Genomic DNA, 20,538 nt, shown 5'->3' on the forward strand with positions numbered 1-20,538 from the left:
AAAAACTCTTCGTTTACCGATACAGAAACTCTCACTTTTTTTTTAAATGTTGAAAGCTATTTTAAAGATTTTATTTATTTATTTATTTTTAGAGAGGGAAGGGAGGGAGGGAGGGAGAGAGAGAGAGAGAGAGAGAGAGAAATATCTCTCTCTCAATATCAATGTGCGGTTGCTGGGGGTCATGGCCTGCAACCCAGACATGTGCCCTGGCTGGGAATTGAACCTGCGACACTTTGGTTCGCAGCCCGCACTCAATCCACTGAGCTACGCCAGCCAGGGCTTGAAACTCTCACATTTTTGTGGGGAGGCATTTGATTAAGAGCATGGATTCTGGGGTTGAAATCAGAATTTTTCCATTTGTGTTTTAATTTCTTATGTGTGAAGTGAGAATAATAATATTTTGAGTTGTACTGAGAGTGTTTTACATGGATTATCTCTTTCAAAGCTTATTACATCCTAAGCTTTCAGAAAGTTGGTTGCTATGCTTTAATTTAGTTAACACACAAGGGTTTTATGATAGTGTGCGTTTTTTTTTCTTACCTTAAGGCTTTTTCCCCCCAAGGCTTTGTCCAGCCTTATGACAGAAGAATGATACCTTATTTAGGTGCTGATGTCTTTTTTCAACTTTACAGTTCCAGCTCTTTTGTTTTAACTTGCACGGTTTGCCTAGACTGGTGAGCCAAAGAGATGGAAGAGTTGATCTTAAGATAGGTTAAGAGTACATTTCAAATGAGTAGGATTTAAAGTTGAAATCCTACTCATTTGAAATCAGTGCGTTTCATGATACTAAGGTTTAATATAGAAAAATAATTAATCTCATTAATCAAATATGATATCCTCCCAAGTGTTTGGGCTTCTTTTATATAGACTTTTAAAAAACCAAGTTATTTTTCAATATATTCTCTTTTATTCTCACTAAGAACATTTGAGTTCCTCTGGGAAGAGTCCAACGTAATGGGTGATTATGTCATAGGACCCAGAGGGCCTAGATCAAATACTACATCTGTAAAGAAGGGGAAAAATAACTCAGCTCTCAGTCTTGAGGAATGTGAACGTGAAGCAATCAGGATCACAACTGGTACAGGGAGCAGGATGGAAATAATGAGGGAGTACCATGTGTTAGAAACTGCCTAGGCACTGCTAGTACCCTTTCTCTTTTGAATAGTGAGTTAGTTTTCTCTGTACCACCAAGAGTATTCTTTTGGTTATGCAATCAAATATGTGTTTCTCTACATTAAGAAGTAGACATGGATTTTTGTTTCACTGCCTCTATTGAACTTATTACATACAAATTCTGGAAATAAGTGGCAGTGTGAAAGAAGTTTGTTTTTGTTTTTGTTTTGTTTGGTTGGAGAGCTTTTAGTCCCCTTCCTCAAGTTTCATTAACCCTCACCTCAAAAAAACTAAGTCTGTGTAAAAACTGTACTTTCATTGCCGATGCAACTTTAAGGAGAAGTTCTCTAGTACCTCTTCTTCTCCAGCCAGGATGCCACCCTGAAGCACCACTGGGTAATGAATTATGTGATCAGACATTGTCAGCAAGGGTGGGGAAAAACCATTTTGGTGATTCTACTGGAGCATGTACGTGCTCCAAAAGAAGTAGAAGGTCAAGTTTGGTTAAGGGCGAAAAAAACCCAGTGGAGAAAAAACCAGGAGAAAAAAGAGAAGTAAGACTTTATAATTTTGTGTATAGGTTATTATAAGATGATACTTGGGTTTCTTATATAATAATATTAATAGCTAACTTTTATTGAGCATTTCTTATGTGCCAATCATTGTTCTAAAAACACTTTATGTTTATTAACTCCTTTAATTCTCAAACCAATTCTGGCAGGTAGGTAGCATTATCTTTTGTTTACTAATGGGGAAATTGAGAGACAACAAGAATAATCTTGCTCAAGGTAACACAACTAATAAGTTGCATATCTAAGATTCAAACTCTGGCATTCTGGTTTCAGAGCCATACCCTTGACAACTAGGCTGTTCTGCTCTCTAATTTGTATTGGGCCATGTCTCTATGTAAGGTAAACTCACATGATTTCGTTATTTATTACTTAATTTTGTATTATTAAAGTTCTTTGAGGGATGGAGCCATATTTTATTTGCCTTTTTATCCCTAATTAAGCACTGTTTAATAAATGAAAAAGTTCAGTGATTATTTTTTCTTCTAATTTTAGGATCTTCACTTTATATAGCAAATCACTACCACTTGATCTGGCATGTCGAGTCTGGGATGTATTTTGCAGAGATGGGGAAGAATTTTTATTTAGGACTGGATTAGGAATCCTCCGATTATATGAAGATATCCTCCTACAGATGGATTTTATTCATATAGCACAGTTTCTAACTAAATTACCAGAAGATATCACATCAGAAAAGCTGTTCAGCTGTATTGCTGCCATTCAGATGCAAAATAGCACCAAAAAATGGACTCAGGTAGAGTGACATTTTCATACTGCTAATAGATGTGTTAAAACAATCAGTTGACTTTATATAACAAAGTTACATATTTCTCAAATGTTAGTGCTTAAAATAAAAATAATCTTTTATTAAAAATAATTCTTGACTTTAAAAGAACAAGTTTAAAACAGATAGCCCCTCTTTGACTCCTCCAGACCTGTGGATTTATTTTTCTGTAAGTTCAGTAATATCTTATGAGTTCAGCAAAGTACAACCTATAATAATCATGTCTTTGCCAGGTAAAATATATTATTACTTTGGCATTTCAAATAGACAGCAATTGTGTAAACACCTGCTGTATACTAAGGGTTTGCAATGGAAAGAAAATAATGTATGATTCTGGCTTTCTAGGTGCTTAGTCTTGTTAGGGAAGCAAACATTGGCAGTCTAAGTTAAGTGACATAAGTTAAGTTAAGCTCCATGAATGATAGTGGGCATTATAAAAAACTCACAGTTTTATTGCTTGTGAAAAAGAAATGTAGGAGTATTGGTCCAGAAGATGTTCTGTTACCAAATAGTAATTTAAGAATAAAGGATGGGGCAAAAATACATGTAAAGCTGTGAGTACACAAAACCCAGAGTTTTTATTCTTGTATTATTATTTATTAATTATTGTAATATTTTCCATATGAACAACCGTAAACCTACTTTTGCCCCAACTTGTTTTTAACAAGTGATGTAAACTGAAATTTAATTATATACCATAAAGTTGAGTTGAAACAAAAGGATTTGAGAATGGCTATTTCAAACTTAACTCTGGGGACAGAGTTAACATATACTCAAGTTTTTTCTTGTTTTTTTAAAGATTTTATTTATTTTTAGAGAGAGGGGACATTTATTTATTTTTGTTTAGAGGGGACAGGAGGGAGAAAGAAAGGGGGAGAAACATGGAAGTGTGAGAGATATATTGATTGGTTGCCTCTTACATGCGCCCAGTTGGGGACCTGACCCACAACCCAGGTGTGTACCCTGAGTGGGAATTGAACTGCCGGCCCTTTGGTTCACGGGCCCGCACTCAATCCGCTGAGCCACACCAGCCAGAGCAAGCTTTTTCATATTAATACAATATAGTTATTTCAGCCTCTTTAATCTACATAATAGTTTTTTTAGGATTCATCTTTATTCTGTATAATTTCAGGTCTTTGCATCTGTAATGAAGGATATTAAAGAAGGAGACAAGAATAGTAGTCCTGCTCTGAAAAGCTAATCTTCAAGATTAACAGACTAATTGGAATATAAATGTGTTTTTTGATACAAGTTGTTTGTTTCCTATGTAAAAAGTATGGAGAAATCTAACAGAATCAAGATGTGGAAAACTGCTGATTTGGAAGTTTGTGACTGAAGTAAATGAAATAAGTAACCTATTGACAGTATTTTAATAAGATAGTATTTTGTAGGCAGAGGTATTTACAAAGGAAAAAGTTTAAGTGATTTGGAGTGAACAGTAATGCAATAAAATTTTTTAACAGCTTTGGAGATACTTCAAATTTTTATAGCATCTTTTCTTTTTTAACAGTTACCATAAAGGCACTTTGGAGGTCCGAGCAGGATTGTTAAATACTACTTGTTTAACTTCCAAAATACTATTTGGAAAAATACCTTAGTACAGATATTGTCTGTCTCTAGTTCTGACCTTTTTAAGATATTATAGACCAAAAGTAAGCAACTTTGGTATAAATTATATAAGTTACTGAAGTTGTTTATCTTCATACACTGACTGGGGCAAATTTTAGTTATTTGGAAACTGGAAATACTTTGGAAATTGATTTGCATTGTTTAGATGTTTTTCTACAGTATCCTATTTGTTTTTGAAGGGAAATTGTTTTTTCCCTTAAGGAATTCCTAGGACTCAAAGAATTTTAGACTTTCTGTTTCTAGTCTAAAAAAATTGTTCATCTAGTAATTTAAAAAGCTAAGTGTTTGAAGGAAAGTTCTTTGCACTTTAGTGGACTGAAGACTTGATTTGGGGAGTATGTCCATAAATGTAAATGAGATTTTTCACTGGTAAGATTAAAAAGTATGAATTCTGACAGTTCTTAAATAGCATGCTACTTGGCAACACTTGGAATTTCTTTCACTATTTGTAGAAATAAAATTTGTTAATTTCAGTTTGAAATTTGAAATCTTAATATGTAGCCAAGTCCATGACTTGTAAAATAATATGCATAATTTTCTAATCAATGGAAATAAGAGTAAAAGAAAAAGATCAAATGAACTTTTTTCTAATGAGTCTAACTTTGATGGTATAGTGGATAAAGAGATGATTAATTATTGGTAAATTGACATTAAATTTATTATAATATGTTTAATTTTTATACCTAAAATAAATCACTTTAGTATTATGAGTGATGTCTATATAACATGCTGTTTGGTTAATAATTAGATTTATAGTGTGCTTTTATGTTGCAGTTTGGTTTGAAACAACACTTAAGCACACTCTTTCTGTTAGTGGTATATTGTCTTCAATCTAACAGGCCTGAGAACCTTGTTAGCGTAGTGACTGCCTCTTTAGGAGTATGGGACCAGATGTGCCCATATATTTTTACCCCATGGGTCATTCTAACCTAGGGACCACTATTGGAACCCTCAGAAGTTAACTCCTGTCATAGGAGCTTGCTTAATGGAAAATAGTAGTATAATGAAATATTGAGGGAGTGCCCAGGGTCTTAATAGGTTTTACAGTAACATTTTGACTCTGGTAACTACTTCCTTCATGTTTGTGACCTTGATAGAAGAACTGTAAGCCCTGGCAGTAATCTCATTGAGGTTATACTGCCTGCCTGAATTTAATCTTCCTTTTGTGTACTTTCTTCCTGAGTTGGACCTAAATTACTCTATTTCTTTTTCTCATTTTTATTATTGTACAGTTTCTTTACCTTTCAAGTATAAATGTGTATATAAAATGTAAATACAAGGAATTCACTAAAAACCACTATTAACAATTACTGTGTAAATAAAACATATAAGCAGAGTAATTACTTGAAATGAGTCTTCATTACTTTGGGGCTATCTGTTTATTTTACCACATTTGGAGAAAAAAGGAACAAACGTTTTTATTGCCAAATTTCTCTTCCAAGGGATACACAGGCCTTCAGCCTCTTGAGACTGACAGTACTGGCAGCTAAAATACTGTACTGTATCTTCCCTCGAACCTCCCATACAGGCAGTATGGGATGATTCACATAGTATACTAACTTTTTCTGCAGTCCTGAAGGTGACATCAGTTTAATATGGTGTTTCATTTTGTCTGCTTAACATATATGTATTTCTCACTTCATTGTTCTTTTAGCCCTGGTCTGTATTGTGTTAAGTGCTAGTAGAAAATTCCAATAACTAACATAGCTTTTTAAAGGTACATAACATAATCATAGTTTTTGCTGATTTCTTTTGCACTGATGACCTTCATATAATGTTAATGATTCAGTATACTTGACTTTACAAAAGTTAGTTAGCATTTGCAAAAGGGCACTGAAGTTTCAAAGCCTCTGACTTCGAGATAACAGTTTTCATTGTAACTGAGGAACTGATGCTGTTTTTATCTAGAAAAGTCAACTTTTTTAGAGTCTACACTGTTGGAGGTATAATTCTAAAGCATGCAATCATGGAATAATTTATCTTACTTCATAATGCCACATGGCTTATTTTGATTATTCATATCATATTTTTGTTCGGAAAAGATAGAATTATTTTGTATTCCATGAGTATATTCAAACAGCAGAGATTGGTATAAAAGAAGCAAAAAAAATATGTGAGGTAGCATTGGAAAATTAGATTTTAATTTGCTATGACTAGTTGTCATAGTGTCAGAAAACAAAGTCTTGAGTTGGGGGGAGGGAGTGATTTTTGTATTGAATTCATATTAGTTTGAATGAAAGCAGTATCCAAAATATGAATTCCCAAATATAGTCAAACTTCATTAATTAGAACATTACTGCTTCATAATATGTAAAAACAAGCAAAAAATTAGGTAGTTTTTTAAAAGATTTCGGGGAAACCAGCCACTTCTGAGAGAGAGGAAAGCCTTGGCCTTTAAAAATGTTTTTTGCTTACTAGAGGGTTAATTGTAACAGAAGTTATTTGCTTTGTACTTTGATGAATGCACAAACATTTGTTAAGTTCTGATTGTGTACCAAGCACTGAGTCTTAATATTTTAATAGGCTACATATAAGTTAACAGGCTTGAAAAGTTAGCAAAATTGCATCTTTCTGAACATTCCACCATTCATGTTGATCTTCCCTTGATTCCAAATAATGAGGTTTTACTATGTGTATTTCATTCTGTTGGTTGGGTTTATTTTTTAATAAACACCAGGAAGGAAGTTTGAATTTTAAAAATTGCATTGCGGAAGTGTTTCATTTGCTGAACTTAAGTAAACAATACTTTCATGATTTTATTTAAGGTAAAATGACTTTTGTACAATTGCAATGTATTTGGAAAATCACTTTTGTAATGAAATTGTAAATAATAAATACAGACAGTATATAAAATTGACAACGGTGGTATATATACATTTGTTCTCATTTTTCATCTTCAAGCATAATACTATGCACTTGGTAGTATAAAAGCAGAAAGTAAAACTTTTAAGTTTTCCTTGACTAGGGAGTATTAATAATCAATATTGTAAGTAGATGATTTATTTTGATTATCACCTTGTAGGATAAGTGGAAGCAGTCTGGCTTTTTGGCCCAAGTGTCTGGGTAGCTAAGGGAAACAGTGTTCACATACCCTTGGAGGGGCCTGATAACTAGTGTTCCTATAGCCTTGAGACTGGGTCCAATAAACTGTTCCCATAACATGAAGTGAGCTTACACTTGCAGAATTCTGTTACGTTACGTAATGACCGGCAGTTTTCCAGCTTTGTTCCCCTCTAGTACTTAAATAGGTAGGAACTCCCTGCTGCCGGGGGGATGATGAGAGACATGCAGGGGACAGGTGCTACAATGAATGCCATGCTGGGAAGCAGGGGCTACAACATGGGACATGCATATAGACACTCAGTTTGCAGAGTGCATGGCTCGCCCACCCATGAATAAAGGCATGGCAGACATCTCAACAGCTCTGTGAATATTTTTCCATCTGCATGAATACCATGAAGCTGCCTGGCCTTGAAGGGTGGCAATACAACTGGCATAGTTAGCAGGATTCATCACAGAATGCTATAGAGCAGGCACCCCTGGAGGGGGGCTTGGAGTGGCCCATCACAGGCAGGTAGTATTTGGTGGCAGGGCTCCTGGAAGCTTGGCCTCCCACCCCATCACTGGCCCTATGTCATGGGCACACCCAACACAGTGGAGAAAGCCCTGTGGATGGTAGGGAAGACCCTAGAAAAGCCCAGTGCCTCTGCAGCTGTGGGGGCCATGGGCTGGGTGTTTCCTTCAGCTTTGCAAGCTGAGATGGAGACTATGCTTTAAGACAGTGAAGTCCCAAGAGCCCCAAAAGGGAGCAGAAGCCCTGAAGGCTGAAGAAGAGGAGATTGCACTTCCTGACACTGAGAAGTTACGCAACCTCCGAGGCAGAGAAAAAAAGCCTTGAAGGCTTAAGTCTGTGGATCCTTTTAGAACCTATGAGCTAAATGGGCATGTGACACAGGAAGGCTTTGGATAGGGTTTGTGGCAGTGATCAGAATGGCTTCCATCAGCCCTTGGGTGTCTGGTCCCAACTATGGAAAGGAGGAGCAGAGGTACCATACTCTTTAATTGAAAAGCAGCTGGCTATAGTTATGCTGCCCTGTTGGCCACAGAGGCCATAACAGGAACTGCACCAGTTAGGACCACGTATCCCATTGCAGGGTGGGTCCAGGACGGGATGGCCAAGCCTTGTAGTGGGATGGTTCAGACGCCCATGCGGGCTAAGTGGGGGGCTTATCTGCAGTAAAGGAGTACTCTGTCCACTAGCCCTTTGTGGGCTGAACTACAGGAAGTATTAGGTTCAGTTATCTATGTAGATGAGAAATCTACTGTTCCTGTCCCTATAGAGGAAGTAGAAACTAGCCCCTTCTGGGAGGGGCAGGCACTCATTCCCTCAGATGCATGGTACACTGATGGATCCAGCCAGGTCCAGCCTGCTATGTGGACTGCTGTGGCTGTCCAACCAGAAACAGACTATCTGGTTTGACACAGGTATGGGGCAAAGCAGTCAATGGGCTGAACTCCGTGTTGTTTGGATAGTGGCGGCCAACGAAGCCCTACCCCTGACTATTACACTGAGAGTTGGGCAGTGTACCAGGGGCTAACATTATGGATCCCTACATGACATGCAAATAAATGGATGGTTATGCATAGACCATTGTGGGGACAGGCTTTGAGGCAAGACTTATGGGAATTAGGCCACCAGAAAGAAATCACTTTAAATCATGTTATTGGACATGCATCTCTTGCTTCCCCTGGGAATGATGAGCCTAATATCCTAGCCAAGGTGCGATGGCTAGAAATGGTACCTGCCAGTCCCTCAGGAAGGGAAGTAGCCCAGTGGCTACACTGTCGCCTCTTACATGCTAGGCAGAAGACCATGTGGGTCACTATCAAAACTTGGGGGTTACCTGTCACCTTAGCAGAGGTACAAGAAGCTTGTGAGACCTGTGTTGTTTACTCATGAGAGCATCCCCAAAGGGCTGTGGGAACTTCTGGACAGGTAGTGCGGGGATGGGTACCACTAACTGAGTGGGAGGTGGATATAATTGGGCCCCTAACTAGTTCAAAGGGATATACGTATGCTATTACAGGTGTGGACATGGCCACAGGATTTTTAGCTGCTTATCCCACACAGCACCCAAATCAGAAAGCAGTGATTGGTCTGCTGTGCTGGAGCAGTTATGTGCTGCTTATGGGTAACCCCTAATCGTTGAAAGTGATCAGGGAATGCATTTTACTGGGGCCTTGGTCCAATAGTGGGCTCAGGACTTGCAGATTGACTGGAAATTTTATGTAGCCTATCATCCCCAAGCTGCTGGAACGATTGAATGGAACAATGGTTTCTTAAAGCAGAGCCTGCGAGTTGCAGCTGTCATCTCTATGCTGAGGGGTTGGACAAAATTCTTGTGGACTGTCCTCCAGACTCTAAATGACAGGAGTCAGAAGGGGGGCCTGACTCTGGTGAAAGTGTTATTCCATGGGACTGCTGCTCCAAGTCAGCTGCAGGTACAGACTAAGGATACCTTGCTGAAACCAGGCATGGGAAAATGGGAATATTCTCCTGCTTGCTCCGGAAGGCCTGGAGGGAGGACAAACAGCCACTTGGATGTGGCCTTGAGAAATCAAAGCCCCGCACATTTGCTGGGTGGCTCTTGTTGCCCCTTGGGGTTAAGGGGTGGAGAGAGATTTACAAATAGTGCCCTGGATGATTGGGACATGGCCCCCAGTCTTAAAGGTGACATATCTAGTCTAGTCGGCGGGGGGCTCTGCCTGTAGCCCTCCACCCCCCAGCCACCACAGATGAGAATAAGTCTACCAAGACATGATCTGCTTGGGGAGGAAAGGTGGCTGATCTCTCAAAGGAGAAGGGCTAAGAGCCTTTTTCTCAATGGGCTTTTATTGGGTTCAATTTGCACAGAAATGCAGGTAAAGCTCATCAATCATTTTCAGGCAGTAAGGATCACACAATAGATAACATACAAAGAACTACAAGGGCTTATTCTGAGTCAGGGTCTGTTAGCTAAAGGGCTACAAAACTTCCGGAAACAAACTCATATTCTGCTCAGACCCTTATCAGAAAATTGAGGACATTCTTAGCAAAGCAGTTTCACAAGACTACGCATTCCTTCCGAGGCCTGATTGCCCTGGGGAACCTCCTGTTCCTGCCCAGGGCTGCACCACATTGTTTCAGGCTTAAGTCAGATGGGGGAAGTAAGGCAGCCAAGAGACTAGGAGACTTCTTGCAGACAGAATGAGGACTTGGGCTATGTCAAAGGCAAGGGGTGAGAATCCATCACCCCCTTTTTCTACAGCCCCCCAAGTCCTTCCTTGAGGGTGCCCGTAACTATGCCTGTCTTAGGTCGTCCCTCCCTTGAGGAATCTTACCCGTCATTGGCTAACCAATCATGCACTGGGGGTCAGGCAAGTAAAAGGGGCAGAAGGGGTGACCCTGACAGGGAGATAAGCTTTTTCTCCTTAGTGGCTTATGGCCCAAGGTTGGTCACTCAGCTTTAGCCATGGGGAGGTTATAGCTTCTGAAACCAGGCAGGGCCAGCAGACCATGAAATGCTTCTTTATGGCACCTTTGTGATTCCCCTATGACCCTTTATGAATTCTCCCCTGTTATTGCAAATAGATGCTGAACCCCCAGTTGAGAAACAAAAGATCTAGTGTTCATGCCCAGGAAGACCCCCTCTGCCAGCTACTGTCTTATCGGCTGACCAGAAGCTGGCTTGTATATTGCTAGAGAGACGTGACTTGCCTTTACTGGTGCCTATAATTACTTTGTCTTTTCGCCCTTAGAGTGCAAGGTAACACCTTAGTGGACTGGGTTCATACCTATGCCTCAGTGGCCAACCAATCTGCATTCTGGGTCTGGACTGAATTCCCCTGAGCATGTTGACTGGCCTCCCATGGTACATCTCTCCTATTTCTGTTTCAAACTGGACTTGGCTTCAGAACCAGTGGAACAGCTAACATCCCTTGTGGAATGCTACCTGGACTGACATCTATGTTGGGGAGAAGCAGTGGTGTGCCTGGCCCAGGCTGTTAAGCAGCCACTCCATATGGGATGGCTTGGGGTGGCTCATAGCTGAGACCGTGGAAGCTGGCTGGACCAGTGCCCTTTTGTATTGAGAACTCCAAAGGACAAACCCAGGGGGGCTGAACTCCAACAGGTCTGTGTCAGACCCATGTTCTTGGACATTGCTCGGAGGTGCAGAATGATGCGAGGGCTACAGTTCCCCCTGAGACCCTCTGGGTGGGTGGCTCACATGAGTGGCCTTACTTGTATGGGAATTGGACTGGCCATGTACCTAGGGGTGACCTGGTACCTGTGTTTTGGCTGTATGTGGTTGAAACTTGTATGGCTGCTGCTGCAGTGCTTGTGTTTTGCTTGCTTGTTGCTGTAGCCTGTACTGTTGTTGTGGGTTATGGGTGCAGGGCTCTGCCCTCCTCACCAAAGAACCTTGCAGAAGACATCCTCAAGTAGATTGTAATGTAAGGAACCCAGAGGGGGTGGATTGTAGGGTAAGTGAAGGTAATCTGGCTCAGGTGTCTGGGTAGCTAAGGGAAACAGTGTTCCCATAATCTTGGAGGGGACTGATAACTAGTGTTCTTATAGCCTTGAGACTGGGTCCAATAAACTGTTCCCATAACATGAAGTGAGCTTACATATACAGAATTCTCTTATGTTATGTCATGTTCTGGCAGTTTTCTGGCTTTGTTCCCCTCTAGTACTTAAACGGGGAGGGACTCCCTGCTGCCAGGGGGATGATGATAAAAGACATGCAAGGGGACAGGTGGTACTCTGGGGAGCAGGGGCCATAACATGAGACATGCATATAGACACTTAGTTTGCAGAGTGCATGGCTCACCCACCCATGAATAAAGGCATGGCCGACATCTCAACAGCTCCATGAATATTTTTCCATCTGCACGAATACCGTGAACCTGCCTGGCCTTGAAGGGTGGCAACACACACCTAAATCCCATGACTTTTAATTTTAGCATCTATATTCTTAAGAAACTTTGAAAAGGAATGAATTTATTTGATTAAAACTTCTGTGGGTTTTAAAAAGCTTTGAATGCTGTGTTTAGACTTTAACCTGAGAAGATAAACTGGAAAGTGAAAGGGTTTGTTCTATTAATACTAATTAATTTTTAAATAAATTGTGCTGCAAGAAGGTAATTTTTCATTACTTTGTGGTAATATTTCTTATGATTTGATTTTTGAAGCCACTTATGGAAGCACTTGAAAACGAAGCAATTCTCATCAAACTTTTTAAAAATATATTTTATTGATTATGCTATTACAGTTGTCCTATTTTCCCCCTTTATTCCCCTCTGCCCTGCACACCTCCTCCCACCCACATTCCCCACCTTTAGTTCCTGTCCATGGGTCATACACATAAGTTCTTTGGCTTCTACATTCCCTATAGTATTCTTAACTTTCCCCTGTCTATTTTCTACCTACCATTTATGCTACTTATTCTCTGTACCTTTTCCTTCTCACTCCCCTGCTGCTAACCCTCCTAACCCTCCATGTGATCTCCATTTCTGTGGTCCTGTTCCTGTTCTAGTTGTTTGCTTAGTTTGTTTTTGTTTTTGTTTTAGGTGTGGTTGTTAATAACTGTGAGTTTGTTGTCATTTTAGTGTTCATATTTTTTATCTTCTTTTTCTTAGATAAGTCCCTTTAACATTTCATATAATAAGAGCTTGGTGATGATGAACTCCTATAACTTGACCTTATCTGAGAAGCACTTTATCTGCCCTTCCATTCTAAATGATAGCTTTGCTGGATAGAGTGATCTTGGATGTAGGTCCTTGCATTTCATGTTTTGAATACTTCTTTCCAGCCCCTTCTTGCCTGTCAAGTTTCTTTTGAGAAATCAGCTGACAGTCTTATGGGAACTCCTTTGTGGGTAACTGTCTCCTTTTCTCTTGCTTTTAAGATTCTCTCCTTATCTTTAATCTTGGCTAATGTAATTATGATGTGCTTTGGTGTGTTCCTCCTTGGGTCCAACTTCTTTGGGACTCTCTGAGCTTCCTGGACTTCCTGGAAGTCTATTTCCTTTGCCAGATTCAGGAAGTTCTCCTTCATTATTTGTTCAAATAAGTTTTCCAATTCTTGCTCTTCCTCTTCTCCTTCTGGTGCCCCTATGATTTGGATGTTGGAATGTTTAAAGATGTCCTGGAGGTTCCTAAGCCTCTCCTCATTTTTTTGAATTCTTGTTCTTTCATTCTGTTCTCGTTGAATGTTTCTTTCTTCCTTCTGGTCCACACTGTTGATTTGAGTCCCGGTTTCCTTCCTGTCACTCTTGGTTCCCTGTACATTTTCCTTTATTTCACTTAGCATAGCCTTCACTTTTTCATCTGATTTATGACCATATTCAACCGATTCTGTGAGCATCTTGATTACCAGTGTTTTGAACTGTGCATCTGATAGGTTGGCTATCTCTTTGTTGCTTAGTTGTATTTTTCCTGGAGCTTTGATTTGTTATTTCATTTGGGCCATTTTTTGGTGGGGGGGGGTCTCTGCTTGCTGGTTATGTAATAAGGGACAGAGCCTTAGGTATTCACCAATTTTTGCTGCATTGTGACACTGTATGTGGGGCAGGGGTTTGAGAGGAACAATGCCCCTTCCTCTGCTCTCTGCGGGTTTTCAGTTACTTCCCCTGCTACCTACAAGCAAATTGGGCCCTTCTGGCGCTGATTCCCAGGTCAGTGGGTTTGTGTATTAGAATGTTCTAGGACCTTATGGGTCTCTCCAGTGAACTCTCCAACGAACTCTCCTGTGAGGCCAGGTGTTTCTCCTGCTGCTGCCTCAAGCCCCACAGGTGTTTTGAATCAGAGGTTTGAGGCTTTATTTCCCTGAAAACCCTGAGTTGCGAAATCTGTCTCACTCCCTAGTTGTTCTCCCGGTTTATCTGTACTCGAATGTGGGATTGCTCAGTCCACAATCCGCCGCCTCGCTGGGTCCGCCAGCTGCTGCCTTGCCCGCCAGCTGCCACTTTGCCCATCCCAGTCTGCCAGCCGCCACCTTGCCTGGAGTCCTCTCTACCCAGCTGCCCATCTCTGCCCCTCCTATCGGTGTGGATGAATGTTTCTTCTTTAACTCTTTGCTTGTCAGACTTCCTACAGTTCGATTATCTGGCAGTTCTGGTTGTTGTTGTTGTTGTTTTTAATTTGTTGTCCTTCTTTTGGTTGTGGGAAGAGGTACAGTGTATCTACCTATGCCTCCATCTTGGCCGGAAGTCTCTCATCAAACTTTGAATTACATGGTTTATGACCTTTTAAAAGATCATAAATTCTGTCATTTCCTTACCAAGACCCTCTTGTGGCATTCCTCATAACAAAAATCCATTCTTTACCCTGCTCTACAAGGTCCTAGCTGTTCTGGCTTCTGCCTGTCTCTACAATTTCAACTACTACTAAACTTCATTAACTCAGTTCTAGGCCTGATGGATTTCTTGTCCTTTCTCTCAATCTGCCAACCTTGCTGTTTCCTCTGTAATGTTTTTGCCTAGGACTTTGCATGACTTATATTCTTTTTCATTCAGGCCCCTGCTTAATGTTACTTCCTCAGAGTCTGGTTTTCTGTAAATATCTCTGTCATTCTCATGACCTTACTTTGCTTCATATTTCTTTATAATATCTATTATCACTAGCTGACAGTGTTTTCTATAGTTGTTTGTATATTGTTTTCACTACAGTGTAAACTCTGAGGTCAGAAATACTGTGTCATTTAAATTTTTTTAAAATTTTTACCCAAGGACATATTTTTTCATTGCTTTTAGAGAGAGAGACAAAGAGGAGGGGGAAGAGAAACATTGATGTGAGAGAGAAACACCAATTGGTTGCTCAATTGTTTGCTTCCTCCTTTGCATCTCAACTGGGGATCAAACCTGCAATCTGGGCCTGTTCCCTGACTGGGAATAGATTCAATGACCTGTTGGTCTACTGTAGAACACATCAACCAACCAAGCCACACCAGCCAGGGCTCTTCTTCTTTTTCTTTTTTTAAAATACTTCATTTATCTTTTTTAGAGAGTGGGGGAGGGAGGGAGGGAGAAAGAGACAGAGAGAAACATCAATGTGTGGTTGCCTTTTGTGTGTCCCTTCCTTACCGGGGATCTGGCCTACAACCCAGGCATGTGCCCTGGCTGGGAATGGACCGAGCAATCCTTTGATTTGCAGGCTGGCACTCAATCCACTGAGCCACACCAGCCAGGGTCGTTGTCTTCTTCTTTTTTTTTTAACTGCTGGATCGCTAGTGCCCAAAATAGTACTTGGCACTACCCATGATGGATCTAGGTAAATAGGTTGTTTTTATTTCGACCATTCTTCAATAAACTTGTATTTAGAATATTTCTATTAGAGAGATTATTCATTAACTAGAAACTCAACTCAAATATTTTTAAAGGTTGGGTAGAAGAGAATGAAATAGGAATATGTGAAGAATGAGGGGGAAGTGTCCTTCCCTAAAGGAGTGTCTGATAGTGTTATGTGGCAGTGAGGTTGAGATTAGGACTGAGATGTCTTAGCTCAGTATCTCAGTTGGCTGGAGCATCATACGGATACACCAGGGTTGTGGGATGATCCCTGGTCAGGGATCAACCAGTGAATGCATGGATGGGTAGAACAACAAATTGATATTTCTCTCTCACTCTCTCCCTTCATTTCTCTCTCTCTCTCTCAAATTAGTAAATAAAGGTTTTAAAAAAAGAGATGTTCATTAAATTTCACATCATGTAGGTTATTGATTTCCTTAGTTATACTGGTGTGTTTTGACTGGGTCAGCCAGACAAGTGGTTGAAGAATCAGTGGGAGGCAGGAAAATTAAAGATTGCTAATGTAGATAAATTTAAAGTTAGCTGTAAAAAGGAAAAGAGCAGATAATAAATTGGTGGGAATAGAGATTGCCTCTTAACTTTTTTTTAAGATGGAAGAGATTTGAGTATTTAAATGTGAATGGAAAGTGTTAAGTAAAGGTTTAAGAAATAGAATGGATAATGTGTAATCTTAAATTTCCTGAATAGGCTGTAGGGGGATGGATCCAGAGCATAACTGGAGGGAAAGTAGAAAAGGTTTTCAGATGCAGGTGGGTTTGTAAATTTGGTGTTAGGAATTTGAAAGGAGAGTTCTTTTAGCTATTGTTTAGTGTTCGAGGTAGGCAGAAAGTGGGGTCATCTGATGTAAGCGAGAGGGAGCAGTCATTTTGTTTTTTTGGATTTTTTTTTCTACTTTTATGATGGGATGAATGGTGAAGTCATTAATATGAAAGGATTCTAGAAGAGGAAGACATTTAGTATGGGTAGGGGAAAATAATGACATATAACATCTTAGAAGAAAATATCAGTGCCTTATCTGGATGGTCTTCCTCTTTTTGTGGCCCTATACTTGTCAACATGAAGTGCACTGTTGCACTCCCCCTTGCCAATTTTGCTTCAATCATACTGCCCTTCTAATAATCTTATTCCTGTTTCAGTTCCTTTGTACAAGCTGTAGATTCTTGGACTGCTTGTGGACTATCCCTGTGATAGCTGACTGCTGGACATTGATTCTCACCTTAAATGTCTGTCACTTCCTCAAATAACCTGATTACCCAGTCTCAAATAAGTACCCAGTTAGGCTGAACTGCCACCTAATATTTTGCAGAGTATGTCTCACATACTCCCTCCCACACACATTTAGGTAAGTTCCATAGCAACAGGAATCTTGTCTGTCTTGTTCATTGCTATTCAGTTAGAAAAGTTTCTAGTGCCCAGGAGACATTTAAATGTAGGCCCTTAAATAGAAGTGAATGAACTAAAGTTGAAGATCTGCATAATGGCAAACCGAGGTTGGGAAATGCAACAGTGCACTTCATGTTGACAAGTATAGGGCCAGATGTTACATGAAATGTCTGTCCTTTGAGAGTCAATGAAATTGCCTTGAACTCTAGCTCATGGGTGTTGGGGCAAATTTTCCTCAGTCTGTCTCTGATGAATTAGAAGGGAGATTGTCAGACTTGATCTGAGCATAAAGCCTGTATCATAGTTGCTACAAGGAGCAAAGTAAATAGAGAAAAACAGTAGACTGAGGAAAAATTTGGAAAGTGGGCCACATTTGAATTCAAAAGAAGGAACAAGGAAACATTTTTCAATACATAAGGGAAAAACTCCTTCAAAGCAGTATTTCAAAAGTCAGGAAGGAAGAAATTTTGGAGGGTAGTTTGATGAAGGTCAAAAATCTTATGTAAAGTGAGACTGGTAGCTATTGTCTTTGATTAGAATGAAATAGTATTTAAGAGTGATTATTAACTGAGGCTACATTTTATTTTAAAATAATACTGAATTATGGGAAAGTGACTTGATTTTGGATGGTGGACACAATCAAGTATACAGATGATGTATTATTGAACTGTACACTTGAAACATAATTTTATTAACCAATGTCATCCAAATAAATTCAATAAAATTAAAAAAAAATTACTGAACAAGGAGTCAAAAGACCTGGGTTTGACTCCTGTTTTATCCAGAAGTGACTGCAGGTTTCTGGAGAAGCCAATTTTTCTCTAAGCATCAGTTTTTTTCACTATAGGGTAGGAATAAAAATAATCTCTGCTAATCTCTGTTATGAAGGTTGCTACAGATGTGCATTGTAAATCCATAGATTTTGTACAAATTCAATTGTTATAGTTGTGGGAGTCAGAAATGAAGGAAACAGGTAGTTAGTTACATGGCAGGCATGCCATAAATTCTGAGGTAGGGGGAAGGGGAAAACAGGAACTTGTTAGAAGGGTTGCAGACATGAAAGCAGGGAAGGGACTGAAGGTTGAAGCCACCAGAGACAAGAAAAAACCTGTGCACACCCTAATTATTGGCATATTGAATTCCCAAATCTTGCTTTTCTACCGGCCTCAACGCTTGGTTTATCACTGCATTCAGTTCTCTCTTATCCTGAAACAACTTTCTTGAACTCTACCTTATTCTTGATTTGCTATTTTTCTCTGCCACCCCACCCACAAAAAAAGCTTTTTTCTGGGTCCTTTTGGGGAATTTTCACTCAAAATGTTGACTGCGGATGGCAGGCGAGCTTGCCAATATTTGTTTCTGACACTCTCACGTGGGTACTCTTACATATTTACTACCTAGAAGGATCATCAGTTTGCGGAATTTAACCACATCAGCCAGTGTGTGCAGACGCCTTGCAAAACTATTGAGAGAGCTATTCAAGTATCATCCAGCACGTGAGGAAACGGTTCTCCGTAGTAGGCAGACTCGCCCAGTATCGCAGCTAATTAAATGCTGACTTATGCAGCACAAAGTAGTTTCCCGAAGACGGAAATCTAAATAAATGCTAACCATCGCCCAGGTGGGTTTTCTGAGCCAAATCTCGCACCAAGGGAGGCTGGGGCGGGGGGGTTGGGGCGGGGGGTAGGGGCGGGGAGCACGAAGTATCGCGAGATGACATTGTTTCCCCGCGAAAGAGAAGCGCGCTTTTTCCCTTTCGCTGGGACTGCAGAGAAGACTCGGGCCAGCGGCAGGTGAGAGGCTGAAGCGCGGCAGCGTTGCACGTTCTGAGAAGAGGAGACTTGGTACCAGAGTGTGTGTCCAGCCATGCCCGCTCAACAGCCCAAAAGCAGCGACGGTGAGTGAGGAGAACCTTTTCTCTGGGTACGGGCGGTGGCGTCCTGGGCGGAGGGGACCCCAGCATGGAAGCCGCCGCGGAACCTGTGAGGGAAAAGCTTACCCCGGGCATTGAATGAGGAGAAAAAGGAGTAGGAAGCTGTTAAGAGTGAGTTGGGGGCGCACGATGTAGGAGATTTTACATGGGAGAGCTGCATTTTCCCGAGCTCCCCAATTTGTAAGCTGGGGTCCAGGTGACTTGTTGACATGGTGAAAACCTGGGGTGTCTCTTCGGAGGTGCCGCAGGCGTCTCTCCATGAGTGCTAGGCGTTTGTCTCGAATGCATCTGGGAAGGAGGGAGAGGTTTTTATGTGGGAGTTGAGTAATTGGTAAGCTTTTTTTAAAACTGCAATTTGGAAGCCTTCTTCCTCCCCAGGGCCCCTGGCTCCTGAGAAGGTGGGAGAGCCGGAGCCTGCCGTGATTACCTCAGCCATGCTAGAGGAGGAAGAACAGCTTGAGGCTGCTGGGCTTGAGAGGGAGCGGAAGATGCTGGAAAAGGTAACTCCAGGAATGAAGTTTGTCGACCTTAAAGCCAGTGGTAACCTGATGCTTCTTCCTGGGGGGGGGGGGGGGGGTGGGTTCCTTGGTTTCCCCAGTCTTTTTTTTTTCCATAAACTTTAAAAAAGGGACTTTGTTATTCATCCTGTGTATGTTTACAGATACTATCTTTCAGAAACTTTTGCACGTACTTTGCAGGGTGCTTCAGTGAGAGGGAAGTTTGGCCTATGACGGGGCCTCATCTCTCTCTGAAGTGAGCATTTCAAGTTGCTTGGTTAGCCGTTATAATTCTTCCGAAGTTGATAGTTCTTTCGGCCCAGTTTTCCACCTAAGTGTTCGATTTGCTTTTTTGTTTTCTTGGACTGTTCCTAGGGAAGATTCTTAAGGTTAAACTGTGGTGTGCTTTGTTCCGTAAGTTGCTACACTTGTGGTTTTCACGCATGCAGTATCTATTCTGTAGGTTACTAAAAGAAGTTTTAACCTTTTGAAAAGTCAATTCTGAAATACATTTCACTTCAATAATGAAGTCCCATCCTCCTGCTTAATTTCTGCATGTGCAAGAGAAAGAATGCTGTCTAGCCACCACCTCTTACCTACTGCCTAATAAGTGATTGTGTTGTAATTCACTTAGCCCTCTCAATATTATGACGATATAGGTACTTTTCATACCTCTATTTACATAGGACAAAACTCAGGTGCTGAGGGCCACACATTGATGAACTCAGATTGGAAACCGTGCCTGTCTCAAGAGTCTGTGTCCTTAACCCTAGACCCCGCTAAGGAAATACACATTCGAGTTGAGTTAATTCCCTGGAATTACAGAACTGCTTATATTGTGAAGTAATGCACTCCAAGGATAAGTAATGAATCAGATGGTTCCCTGTAGTTTTATGTCAACAGCAATGATTTTTCGTATTGTTAATTCCTCATGCGCATTTGTTGCGAGGCACTTTCTAATTTTAATTTCAAATGTTTTTAAAAGGGACCTTTAACTTAGTAAATGCCAGTAAACATATGTACAGTAGCCCTGGCTGGCATAGCTCAGTGGATTGAGCGCGGGCTGGGAACCAAAGTGTCCCAGGTTCGATTCCCAGCCAGGGTACATTCCTGGGTTGCAGGCCATAACCCCCAGCAACCACACATTGATGTTTCTCCCTCTCTCTATCTCCCTCCCTTCCCTCTCTAAAAATAAATAAAATGTTAAAAAAAATTATTAAAAAAAAACACAAAAACATATGTACAGTGTCTGAAATTTCAATATTTCGGTATGCAAGCTACA

The 20,538-nt window shown here is 40.6% G+C and overlaps 2 protein-coding genes and 1 long non-coding RNA gene across 6 annotated transcripts in view; 2 read left to right on the forward strand and 1 right to left on the reverse strand.

Annotated features, from left to right (window-relative positions):
* TBC1D12 (TBC1 domain family member 12) overlaps positions 1 to 5,952 on the forward strand; it is a 79,576-nt gene extending 73,624 nt beyond the window's left edge. For all 4 annotated transcript variants that reach the window (XM_036027012.1, XM_028511466.2, XM_036027013.1 and 1 more), the window contains 2 exons: positions 2,178 to 2,436; positions 3,599 to 5,952. In XM_036027012.1, coding sequence (XP_035882905.1) covers positions 2,178 to 2,436; positions 3,599 to 3,667 — 328 coding nt within the window. In that variant the 3' untranslated portion in view covers positions 3,668 to 5,952. The remainder of the gene's footprint in view (positions 1 to 2,177; positions 2,437 to 3,598) is intronic.
* LOC118500873 lies at positions 248 to 6,180 on the reverse strand. The gene is made up of 3 exons (XR_004903453.1): positions 6,094 to 6,180; positions 5,596 to 5,600; positions 248 to 279 (listed from the first exon to the last, which is right to left on the reverse strand). It is a non-coding gene; the product is annotated as an uncharacterized LOC118500873 (long non-coding RNA).
* A 12,395-nt stretch (positions 6,181 to 18,575) lies between these two features.
* HELLS (helicase, lymphoid specific) overlaps positions 18,576 to 20,538 on the forward strand; it is a 33,102-nt gene continuing 31,139 nt past the window's right edge. The window contains exons 1-2 of the mRNA XM_028512892.2: positions 18,576 to 18,723; positions 19,138 to 19,259. Of these exons, the coding sequence (XP_028368693.2) occupies positions 18,693 to 18,723; positions 19,138 to 19,259 (153 nt within the window). The 5' untranslated portion in view covers positions 18,576 to 18,692. The remainder of the gene's footprint in view (positions 18,724 to 19,137; positions 19,260 to 20,538) is intronic.

Source organism: Phyllostomus discolor, chromosome 5, assembly GCF_004126475.2.
Source record: "Phyllostomus discolor isolate MPI-MPIP mPhyDis1 chromosome 5, mPhyDis1.pri.v3, whole genome shotgun sequence".
NCBI classification, from domain to species: domain Eukaryota; kingdom Metazoa; phylum Chordata; class Mammalia; order Chiroptera; family Phyllostomidae; genus Phyllostomus; species Phyllostomus discolor.